The following is a 27152-nucleotide window of genomic DNA, read 5'->3' as shown; positions in this document are numbered from 1 at the left end:
TGCCCCACCTGTGAGCATCTCTGAGATGAGATCCCTATTTCCTTAGTTGACTGCTAAGGATCTCAAGCACTTCTAATAAGGCTTGTGTAGCTTCTTCCAAAACAATACTACATGTGTGACATGCAAAACATCAAATTTGAATATAACAGGATTCCAAATAGTCCATCTTACTCCAAAGAGGACACTGGGAGTTTACTAAGAAGAAAACTCCTTGTGAACAATCCTTACATGAAGAACTATAAATGGTCATCTCATCTGATCACTCAGATTCCTCAAATAGAAAGCATCTGAAGGAACTGGCACGTGGGATCTTGATTATCTCATTCCTTGCTGGTAGAGCTTTACTAATTATTCAACTATTCAAAGATGGTCATGAAAATATGACCAACCAAGTGCACCAGCACAAGAGGTGCTCTATACAGAACACTCTCCATGGACATTATGCTCTACAGCATCATTACCAGATACCACATTCAGATCTCATTCTACTCCAGCTCTCAATCTGTGACTGCTACACAAACTGTCTAACAACCTTTATTCTAACTTTACAGTTAAGACCACCATCATTTCATTGGATATTTCAACAAAATGCAATTGAAATCAATTTTTTAATTTCCCTTTTAGTCAGGAGTTGTGAAGTAAAATACTGGTATTTCAAAGGCTCACTAGTATTTTTTTGGTGCACCAGACAGAATTTTTTTGCATTCCCAGAGTATCTCCATGGCTTTACCCATCTATGTTCTGTAACAAACCATATTTCTCCTTTTTTCTCCAGAGGAGAGAGGTGATGGTGACAAAGGAAATTTTGGCCAGAAGAAGTGACTATCTACCTTCATCCCTGAGCATACACGTCTCCACACCTCTTTTGACAAATAAATAGCAGTGCAGTGATAGTAAGTCATAAAACGTTGAATTTGTTAGGATCTGCTTCTGCTCTGAGGAACCCTAAAGTACTTAACAGATGTTTGTAAAGTCCTGATTGATTGCAGGTTGACAGCAGCCAAAAATAATACATCACAGTCCACAGCAAACTATAGGAACATCGTTTCTGACAGAAGCAGTGAGGAGAGATTGAGAAGGAAGAAGTTGCCTGGGCTAGCAAATCAAATTTAACATTACTGCTCTTCTCTCTCTCTGTATATATATATGTATATACATAGTTCATCATGAGTCTCCAGGGATGTGTTAATTCTATTTGTTGAACCAACTCAAACACTCTTTTCTGTCTGCAACAAACCAAAAATGTCACCCAACATAAGATGAGCCTGTCACCTGTAGCCCTCAAAGTTATATCTGAAGAAGACAACAAAGAATTGGTACCTCCTCTTTCTCCTAGCTGTGCTCAATAGCTGAGGAGATGAGGTATGTACTTGCTAGTGGACTATTATGGGAAATCAGATACTCCACACCCCTCTAGACTAAATTCTTCCCATGCTTCTCTTTCACCTCTTTTACATGCATGACTCCATGGATTTAAGCAATGACTCCAAATCAGGATGGGCACTGCTACCAGTCAGTCTATCACTCACAAACTCTCATCAGGTCATGTGAGGACCATGCACAGATTAATTAAGAGCATTTGCTCTTGGAATGCTTCGCTGTGATATGGAACATTATCCTCATTTTAGAGATGCACAGAAACAGATGTGTTCACAGTTACCCAAGATACACCCAGGGCAAAGCTAAGAATCAAATATCAGTAGCCAAGTTTCTGATTGTTTTTACTGGATTGGGATGGCAAAAAAAAAATAAATTTCAAACCCTTTATGAGATTAGAAATAAGTTACACAATATCTCAAAATCAAAAGGCAATACATCATGAAGCCTATGGAAACATGCCAATGCTTAATATACAACTTACATGAAATACCTATGAAAAGACTACAAAAGGAAGACTTATAGCTGAATCTTTTCTACTATTTTAAATACTTTAACTATGAAAATATTGTATGTTTTGAAAAATATATATATATAATAGCTCACAAAATGAGATATTTTCTTCTCTTTGCTCATGTACTTGAAAATACTTTATCTCTAAAAGTCATGCCAATATTAAAAAAGTGTTAGTAAAAAAGTCTTCTTTCTTCATACCTCAAGATTAAGAAAACCCTGAATAATATAATTAGCTTGCTTTTGAAATAGATTTAAAGACTTTGAAAGCTATTTCCTCATGTCTCTAGGAGTAAATGGAAAGCAAACACATTTCAGCACACAGACTTTGTTAGTGGGTATACCCCAGTGCCTCTGATTACATCTGCATTATGTAGGACAGAAATCAAAATTAACAGAAACCAAGCTGTGGTGTGAAGCTCAAGACTCCTCCAGTGGTGTGGACCTGCCAACTCACTCTCAGCCATACAAATTCCACAAGTCCTTTCCCCTCTCCCTGTCTCCCACCAGTGCCAGCCAGGCCTTCACGTGGTGATAAATCCAATTCTATTTCCTCATAGAACACAATGAGAAGTGAGACTGAGTCCTCTAATAACAATTTCAAATTCTGGGCATCTTAAGCACAAGTTGTTAAGTAAAACACTAAAATGAACATTACTGTTTCAATATGGGACTCTGTGATCTTCTGCCTCCGTACAAATGTACCAGCAAACAGGATTTTACTTATAAATTAATTTTTAATGTATTTTGGTGGTGATTTTTTGGTGCTCATGAGGAGTACTTTGAGGAAACTGAAATATCAACTAATTTCCTTGGTTTCTAGCACAAATACACCCATTCACCTCTATCCCTTGAATAAGATTGGCCTTTGTGATTACTGTCTGTTTCATTCTGCTTAAGCATTGCTGAAAATAAGATTAAATTAAATCAACTGTAAGAGAAAGCAACTTCTTGTCTCCAAAGTTTCGAAATGACTGAACCATCTCATATTTAATAATTCAGACTCAGTCCTTTAAATTTTGTCCAGGACAATAAGATGTTCTTTATATTTCAAAGATGCCTTCACAAAAGTCTGCAGTACTGGATTTTCTGACGCAGAGTGATTATAAAACCCCCTTTTGTTCTCATAACTTCATGATGTATATCTATAACTCTTTCTTGTTTGTGAAGATAAGACCAGCCTTGTCTCTCTAAATGCCTTTTCAAAGGAAGATTCACAGTTGTTTGACTTTTGATCTGTGTGGCAACTAGCTCGACCACCTGCACTGGGTTTGAGCAGTTACTGAGCTTGCTTTGTACCAGCTTATGAACACAGCAAGCCTTTAACACCACAACAAGCTGATGTGTGAATACACCAATTTACAATGTAAATACAGGGTCCAACAATATGGGCATCTTTAATGACCCAATGTGTAAAGTGCATATATTGTTTACTGATTATATCATTAAATAAAACAGATGGCTCATATTCTCCATCCACCTACAGTGGATTAAAACACAATGGTGTAATAGTCTGGTAAACTGGTAATGTGAAACATTGCTTTGTACTGGTGTAGTAGCATAAATAGCTGTTCACAAATGAGCTACAAAGCCCCACTGCCACTAAGAGCAATTAGCTTAAGGCTGCACTGAAAGAATGCCACCTTCACAATCAACACGTGTGTGCCACTCATGCTGAAAACTGCATTTGAGAAATACAGCGGTGACAGAAAGTAGCAGGGAAGTTTTTTGGCATGGATAAAGTAGACCATATGCTCCCCAACATCCAGGCAAGATTGGACACACTTAGAATCATGTTTCTCAAACAATTCTCTATTTAAATGCATTATTTGCAGCCATGATAAGCATGTCAGAGAAACAACAGTGGGGGTTTTTTTTCACTTGCACAAGCATTTTTATCAGGAGGAAGGTGGGGAGTTGGTGCAAAAATAATTTTTAGATGCCATTTTTCTCCAAGAAGAAAAATCAGTGTTGCAATCTTAAACTGTCAGTAGATCTACTAAATAAGTAAAAAAAAATATGAAGACTTTGCTCTAACTCACAGATGTTACAAAAACCTTCTGGGTTACACTTTGGTTAATATAGCAAATCCCAAACAAGAACAAGAGCTCTGAGGTAATAAATGTAACACAGTGAGATCCTGCACAAACTATTTAAGAGCTACACAAATGTTGCAGAGAACATACATACCAGTATTTATAGCAAAATAGTTTTTCTCTGTCTTTCCCATTTTTCTCAATTTCCACATTGACTTTTCTTTGCCTTCTTGATTAGATAAAAGTCAGAGAACCATAGAATGGCTTGGGTTGGATCTTCCATATTAGTTGAAGAGCCAGTCAGAATTAGAAATTTTCATCCTTCCTATCACCAAGTAGACTAAACAGTCTCTCACTGTATGGCCACACTTCCTCATTCATGACTTTTTTTATTCTTCTGAGAGCTGCTCAGCAGGTTAGTGATGGGTGAACTTTACTTCTGTCGAGTTTCAAAGGTCCAATACAACATATTACATGCTACCAGGGATATAAATCCTTCCTTTCCACAGCAGCACTAATTTATCTGCAACAAACTCTGAGTGATCCCCCAAAGTCTTAATTTCTGTGTAAAACTACAATAATAACAGCAACAGCAACTGCAAAACACCACCCACTACACCCCAGCCAAGCTTTGCTCAAGCTAAAAGAGTTCCTTGTTCAACATTAGGGTGACAGATGAGCAAACTCACACAACTATGACTTGCAGGTTCAGGGCCTGGGTGTTGTGGTAGAAAAAAAATTATTCAGCTGAGTTTTCTTTTTCCCCATTGTTGGTCACTTAATCTCTTATGCCTCTTGAGCACAGCCAGAAGTCTGACCTGCTACTATGAACTAGACTGAAAATGATCTAGTCTAAATGATTAGCTAATAAGGACAAGATTCTGATATCATAGCAGTTTTAAACCAGTTTGATGACTTCATTGTTTTCTTACTGATAAAATTCTTAGTGTGTGACCACAATCATGCTGGAAAGCCAAATTAACCTCGTTTTTATTAAAAGCAAACAATTTCAATCAAGTGTGGTAAGAAAAGTGCCAAGTGCCACTGGAAATCATACTCAGAACATACAAAGGAGCTTTTTTACCTGACAGAAGACTGGGCAAATCAATTTGCATTACTTCTTTTGTTTTCAAACACTATCTCTGTCCAAAATACTGGTGTGCCTATGGGCAAGGCTGGGAGAAATGAGTTAAAATCATGTTTGTTTGACACAATTACTGTCTTTTTCTTTAAGTGTTTAGAAGTACTACTAAAAAGTTAAATCTCGTTATTTTGTAATTTTGACTTTCAAATGTTGCTTTCAGTCAGTGTAGTATACAGTCTAGTTTTAGTCCAGGTATGTAACCTCATGAGAATGATTTAATTTTGGTGTCTGCAGCTGCAAAGCTCCATGACACCTACTCATGAAGCTACTGTTTGGAGAGACTGAGCTTCCAGGATTTGCCCATTAGAAAAACATCCAACTCTTCTATTTTTACATTCCTGTATCCCATCAAAAAGCTTGGCTTGAAGAAAACTAGAAACCATAATTTAATTCTGTACACTTTTATTTATGTTCTCTAATCCTTGAGAAGTTGAGCAGAAATTTCTTTCCACAGCACAAGTCACCAGAAATCTCCTCACACGCACCAGCACATAAAACTTCTCTGTCTAGTCCTCTAGACTTCCCTGTCTGTCAAATCCTGGAAAAAGGATTTGGGCTAAACATTAGGGTAAATTTGGAAATATCTGATTGAAGAGATGGGGAATGTTCAGTGGAGAACAGGCCAAACAAATATCTGTCAGGATTAAAAACAGGGTCAGTCAATCCTGCCTTAACACAAAGACATGAACTTTTCTGAAATCACTTTCAAGCTGGTTCTATTTCCTTTGGTAAATATATGGATTAAAATGAAGAGACCCAGTGGCAAGATATAATGCATATCTTGTGTTCAGAAAACGTTACATTCAGGAATTTATGGCTTAAACACTTGGCAGTAAATGGAATGTGTAAAATTCAACCTATATTGTTCTTCCACAGTTACAAGTGGTGTCAAGAACATGATCCCTAATCAACTAGTGGCCTTAAAGTGTTTGACTTAATTGATTTCTGAAAAGTTGTCTCCAATTATTTCAGCCATTACCAATGCCAGCTTTTGCTCACAGTTTCTCTCCTTCACATAAACAATTGTACCATATTCAAAACACGTTCACTACCTTCACTGTTCCTGAAAACCACATTGGGAGAACTCATCCTACTGGAAGCACCTTGCAGCTACTGCAGGAAAGCCCTGCACTGCTTATGCTATATAAGACTTGGCTTCTCATGGAAGCTTGTTGTGGGATACCTGCTGTGGCTCAGAATGGCAATGCTGGCTGTGAAATGCCTTTTGTTTCACTCATGACACTGTGAACCTTTCTAGGCTCTAGCTGCTTAATGGTAGTCAACATATCCCAGTGCAGAAAACAACCACAAAGGGTTACATGATACTTAACCTATCACAATACTTTGTTGGTTTATGCAGTCTAGGACTGGCTAGGAGAATTATCCATTGGGATCCTGCTTTCCTGCAGAAACACAACTGTGTGTTAATGTTCTTTCCAGCTGTTCAGCTGGACACGAGTAGACTGAAGGGGAGCAAATGAGATAGCAATTCCAGATGATAGAAAAGAGGGAATGGAAGGGACAGAACAAAGACCATTGTACACTTCAAAAAGGAATGGAAAAAGAGAATTAGAAATGTGGTCTGAAGAATGCTGAGAACCCTGCTCATAATGGACATAGTGTAGGCAGCCTGACATGTGGATAAAGCTTTCCAACAATCTGAAAAGTAAAACAATGCTCTTACCTCACAGACTGAGGGACATTCCCTTCTAAAGCTGCCTGGGCACAAGGAGATTAAAACACTGACTTATTTTATCCTATGCACTTAAGTTACCAGATGTAAAGATCAATTGTGATGTTCCTTTTTTCTTCCAGGTTTGAAGAAAACTTAACTCTGCATCACTTAGGTTGTAAGAGATGAAGGTTTGCAAAGGCTACGGTGGCATTAAACTAATCCCAGCTACATGCCTGCAATGTTGAAACTGGTCCCTTTCTGTAAGGCATTCAGCACCTGTGGCCTGGAACTCTCCATGTACACTGATGCTGGTGGTTAAAGAGCAGCTCAAAAAACTTCTGCACCTCCATGGTGCATGAGCTGAACAGCATTCCTAACACTGAATCAAAGTAGGGCAAGATTTTTCAAAAGTATTGTGGAAATAGCACATGCACAACACCGTCTAAGAAAGATAAGTAAGGTTTAGAAAGTGGTTTTCCATTGATAATTAAAAAAAAGAAATGCATCTTACATACATCAGATTACATCATACCTAAACTAAGGACAGGGAACCCACATTGTCCCATCCTATTTTAAAATATTTGCTGTTCAGACCTAGAGGTACATTTCCTGTTTTTTGGTTGGGCTCCTAATGATGAAGAATGCTCACCCTTGGGAATTTTGCTGACGACACATTTATGTTTTCCAGATGTTTTGTCCATCACTTCAACAAAGAAACAAGGTTTCTTTTTAAAGTCAGAGACAAAGCGAGGAACAGCTAGGTACTAATTAATGCCAAGGTTTAACCTGGAATAACAAGCAGTATGTTCCTCATCCAAGGACTAGACTGTGATTAACAGCACCAGAGAGCTTATCAGTTTCCTTCTGAAAAGATTCAACACTTCATAATTGATAAAGGTTAGCTACATAACAAAACACAAATGTTCAATAACATAAGAATCAGGCAACTATATTAAAGGCTTAAAAGATTGGAAAATGATAAAAAATAAAATTACATTGACAGTAACATGCACTAAAATACCCTATGCATATTTTGCAGCTTCCAGTTACCAACAGAAATATTAAGGACATGGTTTGCAAGGAGCACAGTAAAATCTACGCTACCCCAAGAGATGACCCAGAATCATTCTGCCACTTACTCCCCCCTTATTCAGTCTCCCTCAAGTTAAAGAATTGTTCCTCTGGTTTAAGTTAACCATCTGCTTAAATATGCTCCCTAATCAAGGTCTAAATTACTGAAGTAAACAGCTGCAGCTGTAAATATTCAACATGGAGCAGACATTTTGCTTGAGAATTTACCATTTCAATAATTTTTCAGTGCAGAAATACACCTTGAAGTAAAAATAGAAATACATGTAGAAGAAAGTTGCAGAAACAATTCCTACTCAAACTTCTTTTGGCTCCAGACCAAATCTCCTGGAAAGAGGAACTCCTCTATTAGCATGAAAACAAGGCAAATGTAGCAGTATGTTAAATCCCACTCGGATTGGTGATACATGACTGAAACAGGCTTTAGCTCAGAAGAAAATCAGTTTTTTTCCATGAACTTTTGGGGATGGAAACAGAGATTGGTAGGGAAATAGGGGAAAGGGCAGTGGTAACACTCACTCTTTGGGTTTGTGATCACAGGGACATGACTGTCCCTGCTGCTGTTCCTAAGGTGGAAATGTGGATTTTGTAGCCAAGCAAGGAGGCAGAACAGACATCTGCACATCTCTAGGAGCAAGAGAAAGCAATAAAGAAGTTCTGTGCATACAGTGCTGAGTGGCCACAGGTCAGTGGGTGGAGGCAGAGCACTCCACGCCCAGATTAAAGCAGTGCCCTACACCCAGTGTGCCCTCAGCCCAACAACCACCACATCACCACTGCCAAGATGTGTGAGAGCTACTACAAAAAACTGCAATCCAGGCCCAAACTCTGAAGGCCAATTCTAAAAGTCATATTTTAAATCACTTCTGCTTAACAGCAGAGGCAATGGACACAAGTTGGGTGGTGGGAATTTCAGTGAGATACCTGGAGAACTTGTTTATTTTAGGTGCTGCTGGAACAGGCACTGGTGTCTCCAGCCTTGGATGTGTTTGAAAGGTGACTGGAGGAGAGTCTGAGCAGCCTATTCTAATGAGACTTGCTTTGCACAGGAGGTTGGACCAGATGACCTCTAGAGGTCCCTTTCAACTTAAATTGTCCTACAGTTCTGTTAAATGTTGAAAAATAACTGCAAATTCTGAAATATCCTAGAGCTCAAAAGTAGAACAAACTTTGACTGGCAGTGATGCAAGAAGCAGGACTTCCAGGATTTTCCTGGAAAGAATGAAGAAGCTTCACCAGAACTCACATTCCATTTCTGACTGCAGTCATATTAGCTGTTAGCAAGTCACATAATTTATTACCTATGGGCAGAGCTGAACCTTTACAGCCTCATTTCTATCAGACAGAGGTAGTGTCTCTGTCCTGTTGGGAATCAAATTTTAAAAGTCTCTTTTGTAAATGCAGATGTGTTAATAAGCTACTCAAAATGTCATTGATAAAATTTCAGAATAGTGAAATCTGAAGATTAAGAGTGTATTTGACACAAAAATGTCCTGGTGAACCAGACAGGATAAAAAGTCATTCTGCAGTGTAGCAGCTATTCTTCTAAAATATTTTACTGCAATTTGAAGGGGGTAGATGGAACTTATCTGCTAATTGAAAAAAGATTCAAATCCACTGAAATTTTTATCTGGTTACTTTTAGGTTTGCTTGTTTCCCACTGGGCTGTGTGTGGCTTGGAGACTTTCCAAACTCCTTTCTTATAAGCTTTGCTAGGCTATTGGCTTAGGATATGGGCAAAACCCTGAAGACATTCCAGAAGACATTCTTTTTTACTTCTTTCTAGCATATTGTGTGCTCCCCAGTTCACACTGGGGTACAGGCCATGGGATAGAGACCTGAGACAATCCATTCCACTGCCTCACCACACTCACAATAAAGAATTCCTTCCTCATATCTAATTTAAATATACTCTTTCATTTTGAAGCCATTCCCCCTGATCCTAGTAATGCCATGCCATAAGAGGAATGTATTAGTTTAGTAGAACCTAAGTAGTTGCTATAGAAAAAAAAAATAAATTAATGTTTAGGTTACTTGTATGTGAGAATACTTAAAAACACTTATTACAAAAATACTCTTACCCACATACCCAAGACATTGTGAGATAACAAATTCCAATACATATGGCTGGAGTAGCAAACTGGGATAGGAAGACTTCTCCCTACTATGCCACTGATTTCCTTAGTGAGCTATGGCAACCTACAAAACTTGTCTCTGCTTTTATTCCCCATCTCCAGAACATTTTATGCACAAACACATGGCCAGGGAATTTAGGTCATACAAAGGCAGTAATTTAGCCCTCTAGCTATCTAAATACCTGATCTCTGAATATATTCAGCCAAATTCAAAAGAGATGCTGCTTTACCTTTCCCAGACAGTAAAATTAGAAGGAGTTAGGCATTAATTTGAAGCACAGGGTGTTAGCATGGGGTATGACTTCAAGCATATCAGCAAATATATATTGTGAGAACAGCCTCTACATTGATGTATAATATTGATGTGGAGAATGGTCCTCCAGTTTTTTATTTTATTGGTTCCAGTAATTATGTAAAAAATTGTGTGGTGTGTACTGAAGTATGCAGAAATTAGGAAACAACTGCCAATCTGTGCTAATTATATTTCTTGCAGTTGTATTTATCTAATACATGCTGATTTCTTGGGGTCTGTATTTCATGATTATTCCTGTAACTAAACAAATGGGGATGATGCTGAGGCTGGGATAATGCTGGACTCTTCTACCCAACAATCACAAACAAATTAAATTCACTCTAGTTCTATCAATTATGTGGTTTTAAACAACATCCTGAGAACTGGCTACTGAAAGCTGCTTCTATGCTGGCATTGCTTTTGGCATATTTACCTGACCTGAGCTTAAATCCTAACCTGACTTTCATCTAGATGGGTGACTCAGCTCAGCCTTTTTGTAGAAGAAAAAGGAAATCCAGTGTCTCTCTGACACACAGAAACATGCCATCGTGGTGTTTGACTACATAATCCTTTTGTCTGAAAAGAAGAGCCCAAGTATATCTCAGAAAGATCATATTTTTCATTTGGCTTATGGAACACTTATAAACTAGGACTCCTAACTGTGATTCCCAAACACAAAACAAAGTCAAAGGTTACAGCATATGTTTTTTGTTTCAGCTTCTCCAAATTACTTGCAAATGTATTCAAACACAATATGAGGAGATACTTTATTTTATTGAAAATAACAGACTACAGGGTGCTGCAAAAAAGGCTGGGGTACTTCAAGCATAAACATGGAAAGAATACATTGGTTTAGAAACCCATAAATCCTTATTTGAATCTGCCAACCTGAAAGCCAAGTAAAGCCCGAAAAAACTATTTTTCCTAAATGCTATGTCTGATTAAGCCATACTATTAAATGACAGCTGAACTTTAACATTAATATGATATTATTTAAATAACTGCATGATTTTTTTTTTTGCACTAAAATGATGAATGATTTTTGGACAGCTCAATTGACATAAAGCAAGAAACCCCTTTAATGAGATTTGACAAAATGGAGACATATGCAGAATATTCGTTACAGCTCATGTCGCAGAGCCCTTCCGGGGGAGACTTGGGCTTGGTTGGTCTCTTTTCTTTTCCTTCATTTTTTCATAGTTTATTTTGATTGTCTACAGTCACTGAACCATCCCTTTCAATTGCCACTTCCTTCCTCCATGGATTTTGAATTTAGCTTGTGTCATTTACATATTACTCTTAATCAGAGAATTTTACGTGTTACATTTTGGAGTTGGAATTGTAAGAAAACTGTGGAATGAAGGCATCAGGTTCAGACATTTTAACCTTTGTCAATTTGGTATACAAGGAACTAACAAAGGTATTTTTCTGAGGAGACTTATGGAGAAATAAAGCTTGTGTAAAGAACAACTTGTAAAATTCCAGTTTTCACATTTCCTAAGCCAAGTGACAAATCAACAACTCCGCTAAAATTTTCTCCTCTTCCTTTTTCTTTTTCTAAGCAAAGTGCATTAAGCAAATACACAACATAAAAGCCTGTGGCAAGGGTAATTTCAAACTGAACTCTTCAGAGGATGCACTAAACTCCTTTAAACTAAACTCCTGTGCTTTCTTAGCACCCAGCACTGCTTATTAGAGAGATGCTTCTGTTCTTTAGGAAGCTGAATATGTACAGAAATATGGGCATCACAGAGAAGCTCAGGAGCTGTTTCACTGGGTAAAGAACACATATTCAGAGCTGCCACTAGTTCAAAAAAATCTGTCTGAGAATGCACCAATGCAAATTTAAGGGGAGAAGTAATCAGTGGGTAACTCCCTGCCTCCAGTCACACATAGAGTTTTAGAACATTGTACAGTTTTCCTTTTTGTATCACCTCATTTTGATCCCAGGGACAATTTTCATAGCATTGAAAGCGTGGAAAAAACATGCTAAAAACAAGGGTTGACCATGTGTCTGCCCCATTTATTTAGGCAGAGTTGATAATTTTAACCCTTTCTCTGCACATAAATTTATGCTGTCCCAACAACAACTCATTTTAACAACTTTCTCATTTTAACAGGCAAAAAAAAACTCATCAAAGCACTGAAATCACTCAAGAATAAGAAACACAGGAAATCATCATCAAAAAATCTTAATTTTAGAGCACACATCCAAAACCCCCCAAACAAATACAAAGAAACAAAGATGAGAAATCATTACACAGGGGTTATCCTTCAGGCTACAGAAAACTCTTTCCATAGACATGACAAAGCTTTCTATCACCCAAAGACATTCTACACAGCAGCCTGGGTAAAATAAAAATTCAGGTATACCAGCAAAATGTTGAGATTGAAGTAAAATTGAAAATAAAGGCACAGAGGGAGAGAACAAGAAAAGAAAGAGCAGAAATGTCCCTACCTTGGCCTTACCTTCGCAACATTCCCGTCAAAATCCTGGAACTCTTCCCCAGGTTTGCATCTGCTTCTCTAAGCTGGGGAGAAAAGAGGCCCATTAAAGGTAAAAGGCACATGTGCTCCATTCTGTACAAAGGACAGGTGTTTCTAAAGTCCTCTGAGTCACTCAGCTCCAGGTTTAGCACACAAGCATCTCGTAAACCACCAAAGCGCTGAAATTTAAAAATATCTTGTCTTGTTCTCACTCACACAAATATGAAACCCAGGGAAGGTAAGTCATTGAGGCAACAAAGGTGAGTCAGGATAAAGAGCAAAAGCTTTACAAATAAAGGGCTGCAGGTAGAAGCTCTGTACATTGGGATCCATAATTCCCACGTGTATGTGTGTTGTTTGTGTATATTAGTGAAAGGATCAAGGGATGAAGAGACAGCCATGTGCTGTGTTCCTGATGCTTTATGGAAAGAAAAACATATCTATCTTTCACTGGTTTTCAAAGACTGTAGTTTAAAGAAAATAACAGAAATAAAAAATATATCCTTTTAGCAATTCTGTGTAAAAAAAAAATATGTCTATACTGGCCCTTAAATACAAAACTTGTACTGACCTTACAGCAGCCACCTCTGGCCTGGGTGCCCAAATACTTTGTGAATAGTATATATACATGTACACAAGGAACAGCTGTACAGTATATATGGTGGGCTATTTTCATGTAAAGAATTCTCACTCACTGAAACAACCATTTTTAGAGTTTATTAGGACAAAGGACACCTGCAGTTTACAGCTACACCTAATTGGCTGTCTTGTTCTACAGCTCTCAAAAATATTGAAAAATAGGTAAAAAATGAAATAGAGTAGATGAAAAGTTATGAAGCAAATTATTTCTATTGCTTTTTAAAAGAGATTAAAATATCCCCTCTCTTTTTGTGTTTATTAGTGTCCCACAAAAGGAAATCTAGAAATTAGAAGATTATAAGAATGGAGTTACTCTCCTATCACTTCTTCTGCCACTGGCAGCTAAAGGAGAGACATCTCTTGATATTTTAGACATCTTAGAACCAGTGGGACATCAAAATCCACTGTAAAAAATAATGCAATGATTATGGCTATTTCATTTATGGGACCACCGTTTCTAACATGCCCCAAAGCACAGCTGTGTGTACATACATAAAAACATTATTCTCCTTATGAAAGCTGAATATTTACCTCTTCATTATCAAATCAGATTGGAAGGATTACCTGAGTCATTGACTTCTTACTGAAAAAACTTGGTTGCAGAAGACTAAATGCATCCTGTGTTACAAATCCATCAAAACAGTAACACTGCCAAGGAGAGTGGCAGTCTTCCAATAACAAATCACCTTCACCATAACAAACCACTATTATATCTTCAATGTTTGAACAGCAGCAATATTAAACTCTCTATTCTGGAGCACAATACTGTAAATATTTGCTGCCAGATTTAATGCTTATTACTGAAATCAGTAGGTGATGTGACAATCAGTGTCACATAACCTTTTTGCATAAATTTCCTCCTTATTCTTCTAAAAGCTATTAAGAAAATACCAAGTAGAAGCTGGGACTGGATAACACAAAGCAAGCCTTGCTCTTAGCAATATCATATTCAGTGGGAAGGCTTGCACTAACTCTTAGATCTCTGTAATTATGTGCTATGATGGAACAAAGAAGAGTATTATATTCCAGGGAGGCCATTGCCTCATTTTTTCCTGATTCATCTAGACAATTCAAGCTCCAGAAAAGCAGTTTAGCCCAATTTGACACAAGTAACAGAAGAAAAAACGTCACAGTAATTTTTAAAAGGCTCATTAAAAAGCCAAGTTCTTATCTATGCTAGAAGGGAATCTGAAGTACAAATGTATGCTTTACATTGGTCTTTTATTATTCATAAAGATGCATTTAACACTTGGGGCTTCTCCTCCCTTTTCACAGAAAAGTAGCACTCTCCTTTTTACCATTAAATGTTTGATCCTAACTTTCCTCTCTTGCTGCAGGATTCTACCTGACAACTAGAATCAGTGCTGGTAGTTAGGAAGGGGAAGCTGAATCTTAGAGATTTGACAAACTCCTCTAAGCAAGATGACCTCATGTTTTTATGGTAATAAAAAACCCACAAAATAAGCAAAAAAAAGCATTAAAAAAGAAACAAACACGTACACATATAGAAGAGCTCTAGCTACCTCCCAAGAGAATGCTAAGAAAACACCTTTCCTCCCAGCTCTTGCAGAAAAAAAAAAAAAACACATGAAGAGTTTCAAACTGTAATTTAATGTTTATTCAAAACTGAATTATCTGATTGCAGTTCTTTCACCATTTTTTTACCAATACCAGCACAGCACAGAATTGTGGAATGGAACTGGTGGAATGTGAACCTCTTAAACAGCACAAGTTTCACAGAACTGCTGTAGGGAAAACATTTTGAAACAGGCTTTGATATTAGCAATGGCAAATCTACATGGTGTTTAAAAATAATATTAAGACTAATAATGAGAATGCAGGAAGGTGAACAAGATGCTGACATTGATACCTTAGATAAATTTTGAGGTTTTCTTAAAAAATGTTGTATCTTTTAATGCCCTGTAAGTCCAGTTAACCTATCTGACTTGTAGCAAAGCTTTCATCCCTTCTCTTTCTGTCAGAAGAGGAGTTTTACTCTACAGACAGCAAAATTCATATATGTAAATTTAACCAAACCACTGAGACATGAACTTATCTATGATTTGCTTATAAAAAAAAAAATCTTCCGAATTTTCACAACATTGAACTGTTAAAGCTGACCATCATACTCAAGCTGACAATTTCATTCTAGAAGTCAAGTTTATTCCCTGGTTGATAAGATAATAACTCCATGTATTTAATGTACAGTTATCATGCATTGATAAAGCACCCTCTGTTCTGGTCTTTCAAAATCTCCAGAAAATGGGAAACCAAACAAATTATCCAAGATCTCCCCTAATTGTTCATCTGAGTGTTTAGAGACAGCTGGAACAGGCCCACCCATGTGGATCCACTGGAGAACTTTTCTGAATTCCCTAAAGAAAATATTTTAAGTGGCTTCTGATAGAAAACTTAGAATTTGAGATCTTCCATTATGACAAGAGGGTTTTTTTCTGCACTGTGGTGGAGTGTGTGTGTGCTGTATTTTCCTAGAATATCTTTTTTATTTTTAATCTTGCTCTTTGCATCTTGCAGGTTTTAGCATCAAAGAAATTTGCTCCTCAGGTAGAAAGCAATGAAAAGGAAAAGTTTTGCTATGAACCATGTGTACATTGAGTGATCAGAACTACATCCCTGGGATATATAGGATCAGCAGAAAGGAATACATAGCATTTATCTCCATTGCCTAGGTTTTATTTGTCTAGCTAGAAACAGAAAAGCATTTCAGACTCAGCAGTCACTGGGGATGTAAGGAATGGAGGTGAAATAAGACACCAAGTTGCCAGAACAAAACTTGGTCAATCCTCACAATTCTTAGTTACATTTAGTGATCCAGCTATATTTAGTGTTTTAAAGTAGCTAATTCCCAGCACTCCAGGAAGCAACTGGTACAGCTGGCAGAAAATGCCTCTCATGCTGCTATAGGAAGCTTTACCAATCAAAGCTATCAAAGTGAAAAACTCCCTGGGACAGATAAAGGCATTTTTTTTAAAGAGCCACTGGTCAGTTAAGAGATGTGTAGAGAGAGAACTTGGCTTTGGAAAAACTGGGACACTTGGGAAAGTATCTGAACAACAGATCATGGACAGAAAGTCTTGGTTCTGTGAGCAGAAACCAGAGACAGATGGAAGTTGAGAGAACTTGTACACATGGGATGGGATGGGATGGGATGGGATGGGATGGGATGGGATGGGATGGGATGGGATGGGATGGGATGGGATGGGATGGGATGGGATGGGATGGGATGGGATGGGATGGGATGGGATGGGATGGGATGGGATGGGATGGGATGGGATGGGATGGAATGTAATAATGGGATGGGATGGGATGGGATGGGATGGGATGGGATGGGATGGGATGGGATGGGATGGGATGGGATGGGATGGGATGGGATGGGATGGGATGGGATGGGATGGGATGGGATGGGATGGGATGGGATGGGATGGGATGGGATGGGATGGGATGGGATGGGATGGGATGGGCTCCTGAGCTCTGCATTAGCTCTGCACAGTGCAGCTGATCCCCGTGGAGGCCACATGAGCCAAAGGTGACACAGATTTATTACCTTGGCTGCAGGCAGGGCAGCAGTACCTGCTCTTCACACAGACCTGCCTGAGGGGCTGTTATTTGCATCTGCAGCTACAAAGAGCAAGGTTGCTCAACCACTAGCTCACTTGTGATACTGAACTGTTTCATTCGAAGTCATTGGAATTGACAATACAACAAACCCTTCAGAGGACAGAGCACTGACCTAACTGTGATAGTGACAGAAAATTTGCTTCCAACAGCAGATCTGGTGACTGCAGTGTGACTCCCCATCAGAAACTTGGCAGGATGGGGCCCATGTAAGACACCTTGTAAGTTCTCCACTGCAGATGGTGATTATATCTCATCTGGATTATTTTTGCATGCACAAAGAACTTGCCCAATGCAAATAAAATGAAGAATCAGCAATTACTTATTATCAAACTCACCCTTTCCCGAGCACGCTGGATCTTCTCTCTGTCATGGCTGAGGTTTTCAAGCATCTCCTGTCCAATCTGCTCTGCATTAAAAAATGAAAATGTAAATCATGAAAAATACAGCTTGTGACTGCAAGGCCTTAAAATGCCAAGTTAGATTCTAACAATTGCATTTAATACATGTGGTAGCCTAATCACTCCTTTAACTGCAAAGAGGAATGCATCATTATATTAAATTTTATGTTTTTCAAACAACATAAAACTGAAGAAGCAAACCAAAACAAAATCTGCCCCTCTGCACTCTCTTGAGACTGTCTAGGCCCTGGGAATGGATGCTGACCTTTGATCTGTGAAACAAAGACAAGAAGACTTTCAGACTTGCTCTAGATGCTGGGTGCTCATACTTCCTATCTACTCCTTAAGCCCAAGGAAGTCAGGGAGCCTTTGCTAAAACACCAGCCACCCTTGTACATCTAAAGACACAGAAATCATACTAGAGGAAAACCTCTCTCAGTGCCTCTCAGCATTTACCATTGATGCTTAAATGAAAGCTTTTCCAGGCTCATCCCAGTTACTGGTGCCTGCTTTGCTCCACCATGGACTGTTTCTGGCTTAGAGATAGGCTGGAATCTGCTGATGTTTCCAGCAGCAGACAGAGACATTAATTTATAGTCATCACTGTTTACACAGGGGCTGTTTGCTTCTGCAGCTTACACTCAACCTAAGGTTGCAAAATTATAGTGGAGAGGCCTCAAGATATGGTACAAAGACAACACAAGATGCCAAAACTTTACTCTTCAAACAGCTTCAATCAAATGCTTCTCTCACACTGAAATATTAGCAGCAAGTAAAGAGAAGAGATTTTAATCTTCAAAGCTCTATAGAAATATTAAGAAACCCTCCCTGTATTTCCCTGAAGGAGAAAAATAAGTGAAATCATTCCCATTTTACAGATGGGGAAGCAGGCAGAAGGAGCTGAAGCAGCTGTAGCTTTGCCTCAGGACACACAGCACGTGTGAGACAAGCAGCATTTCTGTGCACACTCATTTAGGGTACTTAGCAGGCTTACCAGAGATACCAACCAAAACAGTAAAACTACAAAAAATGTGTCTTTTTTTCCCTAAACAACAACAAAAAAGCTTTCTATTTGTTGTGGTGAGTGAGCAGGATCCTAAAATGTCTTTATTCAGGAAGCCTTAAGAAATGGATCATTAAAAATTCACCAATGTTAGTAAACACAATTATGTTTTTTCTTTTTAAATAGATACAGCCCATTTTCAAGGAACAATCCAAAGTAGAACCAGTTCAAACTTTAAAAGTTTGAGACAAGCAATGTTATTTTTAAATCCATTTAACACAAGGTACACAGTCTGCCAGATAAAGTCTGAGGAAATTCATTACATATATATTTCTCTATCAGTTGCCAAGTATAGTACAAGTAAGATAAATATTTCCTCTGACCACAAATTGACATCCTCATTATGCTATCTTGTCCCTCTTGGCTCGCTGCTCTTTACTTTTAGCTGTATATACAATGCCTCCCAAAGGTGAAATGTGGTAAGATACATGAGTTTGGAGTTAAAAAGGCTGCACAGTGTAGTGCAGTTACACAAATGGCAGCTCAGAAAGTGATTCATGAGAGCCTTGCTTATGTCTGCACGTCAAAGGACTTACAGGATGGAACTATACTGAGCTTTTCCTCATTAGAGCACTCAAAATACTGAATTACACAAACAGATATATGTGTCCAATATAATCCAGGGGAGGAAAAAAAAAAAACAACAACAAAGTAAAATCTCTTAAAAGAGAGGGGGGAAAAAAAATCAACAAATTACTAACCTAGTAGCATGAGGTGAAATGATAAAAAATGTATTTAGAGCTAAAAATTACATGTATGTTTGCAGACATAAAGGAGTATGAGGTGCAGATCTTCCTTCAAAGAAAGGACTATAAAATACATGGCTAAAATGGTTTGGTATCTCACGAAAAAAGCTCAAAAATATCTTTGTAGGAAACAGTTTTATTTTTGTTACACCAATTTTTAAGCAAGTTACCGTGGGTTTGTATATTTTTTTTTTTTCATCTTCTTCCTGTCACTGGCAAGTTCACACTCTTAGCTTTTTATAATGATTGAGTTTATTTTCCAACCATCAATGTGACAGCAGCATCAACTGTAAGTGAGGGTAAAACACCGTCACTTTGACGAATAGTGTATTTTCCTCTCATTGTCGATGACTGAAGACATCAATAAATAAGGAAGGAGAGCATGTCAGCCAGAATATCACAGAATGAATTGTTGATATGACACTTAGGGATTAAACCTTCAGCCATGAAGTTCAACCTAGCAGAGGGGTCTGAGAACTGAGATAGTTGCATTTCTTCCCAGCAGCCTCTATAGATAAATAATTGGACGGATCATCAATTTTACAGGAGCAGCTTTACTCTACATGCACTTTTGTTGATGATCTTTGGCCTTTTTTGGGCTAAAATAACAACATAAGTTGAACAAAGAGACATGATGGAGGTAACATAATCTCACAGTAAGTTTGCAAACATAAATTGACACCTTTATCCTCTTCTTATCCTCATTCTACTCAGAAAATTCACTGGTGACAGTGAAACTTGATTTTTAGTTGGAAGGTCAAGACAATCAAACAAAAATATTATTACACAGAGAAAATAAAGACTTCTCAATGACATGAAGACATGTCTCTTCACTTGGTTGGCAACTGAAAGCACCTGGGATTTAGGAAAAATGTAGCATTAGCCCACAGTACAGCTAATTACAAGCTTGATATCATTGCTATCTGCTTAGAAGCATTTTTCAGGTTTCCTCACAACTCAGATGTTTTCATTCCAGTTAAAACATTCATCTATGTGGCAGATTCATGTTTTCAGTGCAGTGGTGCTGTATAGATCTTCCCAGCCTACTTATAATGCAAGTCATTGATGAAGCTACTACAGTTATGTGAAAAGGTCAGGTTTGTAAGATATACTGTAGTGCAGATGCATGAATTAAGACCAATACACAAACTAAAGGGTGTTGCCTGTTGCCAGTAATGGTGTTATTTCCACAGAATCTTAACAATGCCAATTATTTGGGGATTATGCCAACCTTTCAGCTGTTTTGTATGGACAATGTTTAGCATGGTGCAGTCCCAAGTCCTACCAAAGACTGAGTGGTGCTGCCTCTTCTAACTGAAATTCCCAAAGAGATGCATAAAATTATGTTCTAAAATTACAGCTAAACTGTGAGAAGCAGAAGGGTGAATGCATTTACATCATTATTATCTGTGTACTGACAGAGGGCAGGAATATTCGATAGAGCAATTATCTCACTCTTAAACAATGCTGTGATGGCCAGAAAAAAATATTTCTGAGAAAGTACATAGTATTAACAAGCATCATCCTTAAATGGTGAATGCTAAAATCCACAGCTCTAAGTGTGTTCTGCCCTAAAGGTGTTTGAACAAAGTATGGGAAATCATCCTCTTTAGTGCCAAACACTTCAAAAATACCATGTTGGGAGTCCAACACACATGGTGCCTGGTTCTATGAGACTATGTTATGCAAGAAAAATATAAAATTTATTTTTCTAAAACACTGAAACTAATTAGAGGAATTAATACAACCTTCCCACTTGAAGAAAAAAACAACATCCCCTCACCCTAAACCTAACAAACACAAACCTAATTTCCCCCTTCATGTGTGCAAAAATTGGCACATGGTTTTCAACATTTATGTTGAGATAAACCCAAAAGACAATGATCACTTCTAGCAATGCTTTGCACTCCTGAATAAGCCCTTCTTTGGAATTTGCTTGTAACCTGTAAGCAGTATTTATTTATACATACAAATTGTAATTATTTAATACATAGTCCACAGAGTTTGATTCCTAATACCTACACACACATCAAGGACACAAAATAAGTTGTGCTTGACTGGTTTTTCTTTTACTTTTTTGCCTCCAGCCATTTAAGAATTTATGTACTTTATCAGCTAAACTGATTCTGAAAGAGCTTTTTCTAATCACTCATGTCATTAATACTTTCTTGCCCTAAGAATGACTAATATATTTACTCAAGAGACAGGAATGACATGGAATGAGCCTCTCCAGGCCTTAGGATAAACAAACATGCATTTTTATGAATTTTGAAGACAGACTCCCCATTTTCCTTTTCATATGAAAAATAAAATAATCCAACATAGGTTATAGAGCACTTTTTCTTTCAAAGTGTACTCTGTGTGTGTATATATGTGTGTGTATACATACATAGATGTGTGTGTGTACACATAAAAGTGTCATAAGATGCAGCAGATACCTTGATATAATTTAAAATATAAAAAAAGCTTAAAACCAAACAAATCACAGAGAGGATGCCTGGAAATATGATTTGCTCAATCTCATCATATATACAATGCATGCATCTGAGGCTGGAAAAGACAAATGAATTTACACTGGGAAAAGCAGAAGATCATGTTAAAAATCAAGATGGCTGTTCTACAGAATCATAAAACACACCAAAAAAACAACTGTGTGTTGACCAGAGTAGGAGTGGGGGACAGTTCCAGGCTGAGATCCTCAGCCCTGCCTAGTGAGCAGTGCCATTTGGGGAGTAAATTGTGTGTTGTCTTTGCATAGAGACATCACATCTTTGAAGATGTAGCAAAAGCTTATAGAAGATTTTTGGAAACTGTGCTGACACAGGCAGGGACTTTTTTTTTTTTTTTTTTTTTTTTTTTTTTCCTTAAAGCCACTCCATTTTGGACAGGTTAAAAGTTTTGATTTCAGGAGACAAGGATAAATCATCAACAGCAGTGTCTGGGAAAAAACACTTGAAAGTGTTAAAAGCTCACTGTTCAGAGGTGACAGCAAGCAGATTTACAAACTTGGAAAATATAGGTTGCAGGAGTTGAAGAATGCAGGGTTGAGTGGAACACCTTATGCTTCTGACAGCAGAAAGTTAATAAAGAAAGTGATGACATATCTTGAAGTATAGGGACACAGGTGAAAGTCCAATAAATTCCCCAGTTCACAGCTGACATATATTTACATTGAACAGCTGATATAATTAGAAACAGAAGGATTTAGATCATTAAGGTTATTAAAAAACAAGTACAGGGTAATACAGATAAATGAAGGATAATCTAACAGCCATAAGCCAATGGAGAGACAATTTGTAGAGCATTAACAGAAAAGTGAAACATGAGCAGTGCTCATGCCTCAAGAATCTGCCATCAAGATGTTAATCTGCATGCTGCTAAGTGGTCAATTAACACAATAAAATAAAAATTAGCTACTTTTTAGAGGGGCTAGTTGGCTTCTTCGGCAGAAACAAATGCCATACAGGTGGAAAGAGAACTGGCAATCCACAGCATTCACCGAGGACATCCAACACTTCAGAGCTGTCAGAAGTTCAGTTGCAAGAGAGGATAAAAGAAGTTGCCCATCTTACTGTGGAAGCAAGTAACATCCCAAACTTCCAAAGTCCAAGATGTCCACCAAAGTAAAAATACAAACATTTTTCAAATGAAAAGGTCTCCCTATAAACTATAATGGATGTTCATGAAATTATTTTATTGGCCAAGAGCAAAAGGGGTTGGTTGAGACTGAGGTCAGAGAAGCCAGTAAGGAAAACATCCAGAACACCTAATCGGAATTCAGCCTTTTTGCTTTGCTCAAAATAAAGAAGAAAAGATATTTGAGGAAGGTGCCACATGCCTCTAAGAACAAACTGGGAGCATTTCATAACTAACACCTCCCATGGTCCAGGCCTGGCTTGTCCTTCCCCAGTGAAAAAAAAAAAAAAAAAAAAAAAAAGGCAGATGAATGAGAAGAAAATAGGATAAAGAAAGAAGAAAGATGACAGACCCAGTAACTTCACCTCCAGTTGCTTTTTCTATTTCTGAAGTTTCCTACCTTTTCTGAAATCCTAACTTACATCAATCTGCTGGTAAAAAACAACTCATTTCTCACTAACTGATGTATTTTTTTCCTGTCTACTCCCATCACCAATCTAGCTGAGCTCCCTTACTAACATCCTCACAGCAACATTCACAGGAGGTGGCAGACTTTGATTCTGCTGAGCACTTGTCTACATTGCAGGCTGGCCATTGTTCTTGCCATGCCCCAGCCCAGCACTGCTCCTCTGCTCCAAATTCCTCCCATCACATCTTCCTCCCCAACCCTCTTCCTTCAAATAAGTTCTAAGGCAAAAAAGAAACCTTTCCTTAGCACATCAATAAGTAAACAACTTGCTGCCCCCATTTCACTCACTAATAATGCACATGAAGTTGGGAGCCAGCCCTCAGTGTCTTATTATGCTACTTTTTAGGTGCTCCCAGGATGGAAGAAGCCCCTGCTCACTCTGAACTTGGTGCAGGAATGGGTGATGCTTCACTTCAGTGCTGCCAGGCTTGAACTTGTCTGAAAGTGATTTAGCAGGGGAGAGTATTAAAAATCCTGATTGCATCTCAATTAAGTTGCAGAAATACATCCTCTAAAACTTTAGCCACAAACTGTCACTTAATTAAACTTTTGACTCCAAACAGCACAGAGATGACTCAATGGTGATCTTTGGTTCATTCAAGGCTGGATTCATAATCATTATTTAATCAAAAGTGCTCCACCACCTACCCAGTTTGCTATGAACTCAGAGCAGTACAAATAATTACACTGGACTCCACATTACTGGTTATTTTAAAGACTTAAAATGTGCAGGCAGAGAGTTGGCAACTTAAACCCCTGCACTGAGCAGCTTGAGGCTTGTAAAGCTGGCCCTATCTCTAGAGCTGATCCACTCTTAAAGGAGTTAAGTGCACTTTAAGACATAGAGCTAAGCACAAAATAGATAAGCCTGGCTATTAGCCAACCAGCAAATAGGAGAGAGAAGAAAATGTTTTGAAATTCTGAAATATGTTTTAAAATTGAAGAGCAGAGTAAGATTTTTTTTCAATCTTATTTAACTACATTAAACCATCATATATGACATTTAGGCAGCACAATGGTGGAGAACAAAGACTGCCAGTTAGAGCTGTAAGAACTGGCACAATTTATTATTTTTTGTTTTGTTTGATTCTTTATGACCCATTTATGTAGCTTAAACTTATCAATAGTAACAAGGGTGTTTTGCAGTATCTCCTCTGGACATCAGAAGACCTATGAGAAGAGTGTATCCTTCAACTGTTTCAAACTGAGAAAGTGCTCCTTGAAGAAAAAAGCAAAGTCAACATCAGAAAGTACAGCCAGAGCCAAACAAAATTGCATTTGGGCTTGTTTAGGTTTCTCCCAACATCCTGATGTACCAGATTTATCTTGAATCTACAGGCCAATTAGAAAGTCAGGAAAGCTGGCAACATAAACAAGAAGTCTATGCCTGTTTGATCTCTAATACTTCCATGGAGCTAAAGAGTGTTTTAACCTTTCTTGCACTGTTCAGAAATTCATTTCAAATGTGAATGGAACTATCTCCTGCTGTATTCACATTCATATTTAAACAACAAAAACCAGAAATAAAATAGCATCCAGACATTAGAAAAATAAAACAAACCTAGAAGCTGATTAATAAATAATGCTTAAACACATTGACCAAAAAGTGCAGCAGTTCTGTGCATAAATCTAGCATTCTGTAAACAGTGTGTGTACATAAATATATATATATATATATATATAAACTTTCTTAAACATGGTAAAGCCCACGAAGCAGGTGAACAGCTCAGCAACCTCAGAGCTGCCTTCAGTGCAGCTCACTCTTTGAATACGAATTAGCAGTGGGTAATCACAGCATATTTATGAGGCCTTTTGCCTGGTCCTTCTCTCCAGTGAATGCTGTATTATTCATTGCGTGTGCCCTGACCCCAGTGCGCTCCTGTTCTGACAAATCATACTTGATTAAGACAAATCTTTATTAGTTAGCTAGTCAACTTCCCCATTTATCATTTGCAAATCCCATTCTCTTTTTCGGGTACAGTAAAAAAGTAACTGAAACCAAAACCATTTTTTTCTCAGTGTAAAATGAAATGCTTGTTACAGCCAGTAAGTGCAAACAGAAGCCCAGAAGTCAGTAATAGATGATAAAAAAAAGCTTTAATGGGCTTAAATTACAAATGGGGCAAAACTCTAACACAACAGTGTACCTTGGATAGGCTGAAGAAACATTAATTAGCTCATTCTTTTAATATTTCCCATTTTTTTCACAAACTGAATCTCTCAAAATCTAAATGCCATAAAAAGAAATGCATTGCAAAGTTGGAGGATGAAAGCACCAAAGTTTAAAAAAAAATAAAGACAATGCTGAGAGAAGTTATTGTACAAGGTTTCTACCAATACTACAAAAACCACTTTTAAAAGGAAGAAAAATGAGTACCAAATTGCTAATGAAGCTTCCATTTCCCTTGAAAATGCAATATAGCTCTAAAGAGGTGCAATCTGGAGAGGAAAAACTCCTTTCAAGACAATGTTATTTATTCATTGCTAAGTTGTAACTAGAAAACCACACCATGTGCAGTGCACAACAGTTTTGTCATGAGGGTGGTTTTGCTTACAGAGAAGGATCATTCTTCTACCAGGTCTCTGGAGATCTGAAGCAGCCACTTGGAGGTGGAGGGACAAGGGACAGAGGGAAGGGACAGTCTGCAGCTTATTGGGCTGGCTGCAGCTCAAGTTCCAGCTCTACCCCAGAATTTTATTCTCTGGAGGGATCTCTAGCAAATGCTCACTTGGCTGCATTTTTGGTTGGTGATGAATTAGATTGTGCATTTTTTTTCCATTTTGAATCTTGGTTTTCTACATTGTAATATTTATACCCATCAATTAGAATCTGTATTCATTTGAAATATACACCAATTTTAAAATGGGCACTTAAAGGACAAAACATCAAGATAAACATCCTAGTGCCCCTTACCCAGCACACTTACAGTCATCCTCCACTTACAGCTTCCCATTTCCAGCCATTTTCCTTTTTCTTTTTTTTTTTTTTACTCTGCAGGACCAATGCAGCCATGGATTCTGCTGCTTTTTCACACACATGAGCTAAGTGCTAGTTATTTCCATCTGCAATGTTGCCTTTGATTACACACAGAGTAATGCTGAGAAAACCACTGCCTCACTAAACCCACAGCAAAGGTTCAGAGGGAGGAATGAAAAATACCTGATGGCCTTGCAAATCAGTGTTATCAGGAGGTATACAAAAGGGAAAGAATCCAGACTAATTTTAAAATCCTGGTTGAATTTGCAGGGCTATCTGTATATATATGCATATATATACATGAAATTATAAAGTCTCTGCTCTTGTAAAACAAAGATATTTCTTCTGGAAATTGCTGAGATGTAAAAATAGACTATCCCATAATATAATTTTTACAGCACTCCTCAGACCAGACTTGTATTTTAAGGACCAAGTTAAGCTCTTCAGATGGTGTTTCAGAGGTTGACTTACATGGGACCTTCATTGCATACAGACACTATTTGTTTCTAAGGCATCCCTGCTAGGAAAAATTGCTGAAAAACCTGATTTTTCATTAAGTGCCTAAGATGACAAGTGTGATTTCTTCTGATAGAACAACCCAGCAGCACTCATCAACAGTTCTGGCACCTGTACATTAGACTACCACTGTATGATTTGATTTAGGGCGGACCTGGAGATTTCTAAAAACAAACTGCTCCAGAGTAGAGCAGCTTGGGAGCAGTTTGGATGTTCCCAAAGCAGCAGCCTGGAGGGCTCCAAGTGCCATCCCAGCTACTGGAAATGATCTTTGGGTCCCAAGGATTTGGGTCAGGGTTACCAGAGGTCCCTGAGCTGCTG

General features: G+C 38.0%; 1 protein-coding gene across 4 annotated transcripts in view; it reads right to left on the bottom strand.

Annotated features, from left to right (window-relative positions):
- Positions 1-27152, bottom strand: part of VTI1A (vesicle transport through interaction with t-SNAREs 1A) — a 257422-nt gene that overhangs the window by 84668 nt on the left and 145602 nt on the right. For 2 of the 4 annotated variants that reach the window (XM_056494312.1, XM_056494313.1), the window contains 2 exons: positions 17362-17432; positions 12731-12792 (listed from right to left, as the gene is read on the bottom strand). In XM_056494312.1, the coding sequence (XP_056350287.1) occupies positions 12731-12792; positions 17362-17432 (133 nt within the window). Of the gene's footprint in view, positions 1-12719; positions 12793-17361; positions 17433-27152 lie in introns of all 4 variants that reach the window. The other 2 variants (XM_056494314.1, XM_056494315.1) reach the window with 1 other exon arrangement.

Source organism: Oenanthe melanoleuca, chromosome 6 (genome assembly GCF_029582105.1).
Source record: "Oenanthe melanoleuca isolate GR-GAL-2019-014 chromosome 6, OMel1.0, whole genome shotgun sequence".
In the NCBI taxonomy this organism is placed as follows: Eukaryota; Metazoa; Chordata; class Aves; order Passeriformes; family Muscicapidae; genus Oenanthe; species Oenanthe melanoleuca.
The sequence above is the reverse complement of the archived record's forward strand: the minus strand, read 5'-3'. Positions and strand labels throughout refer to the sequence as shown.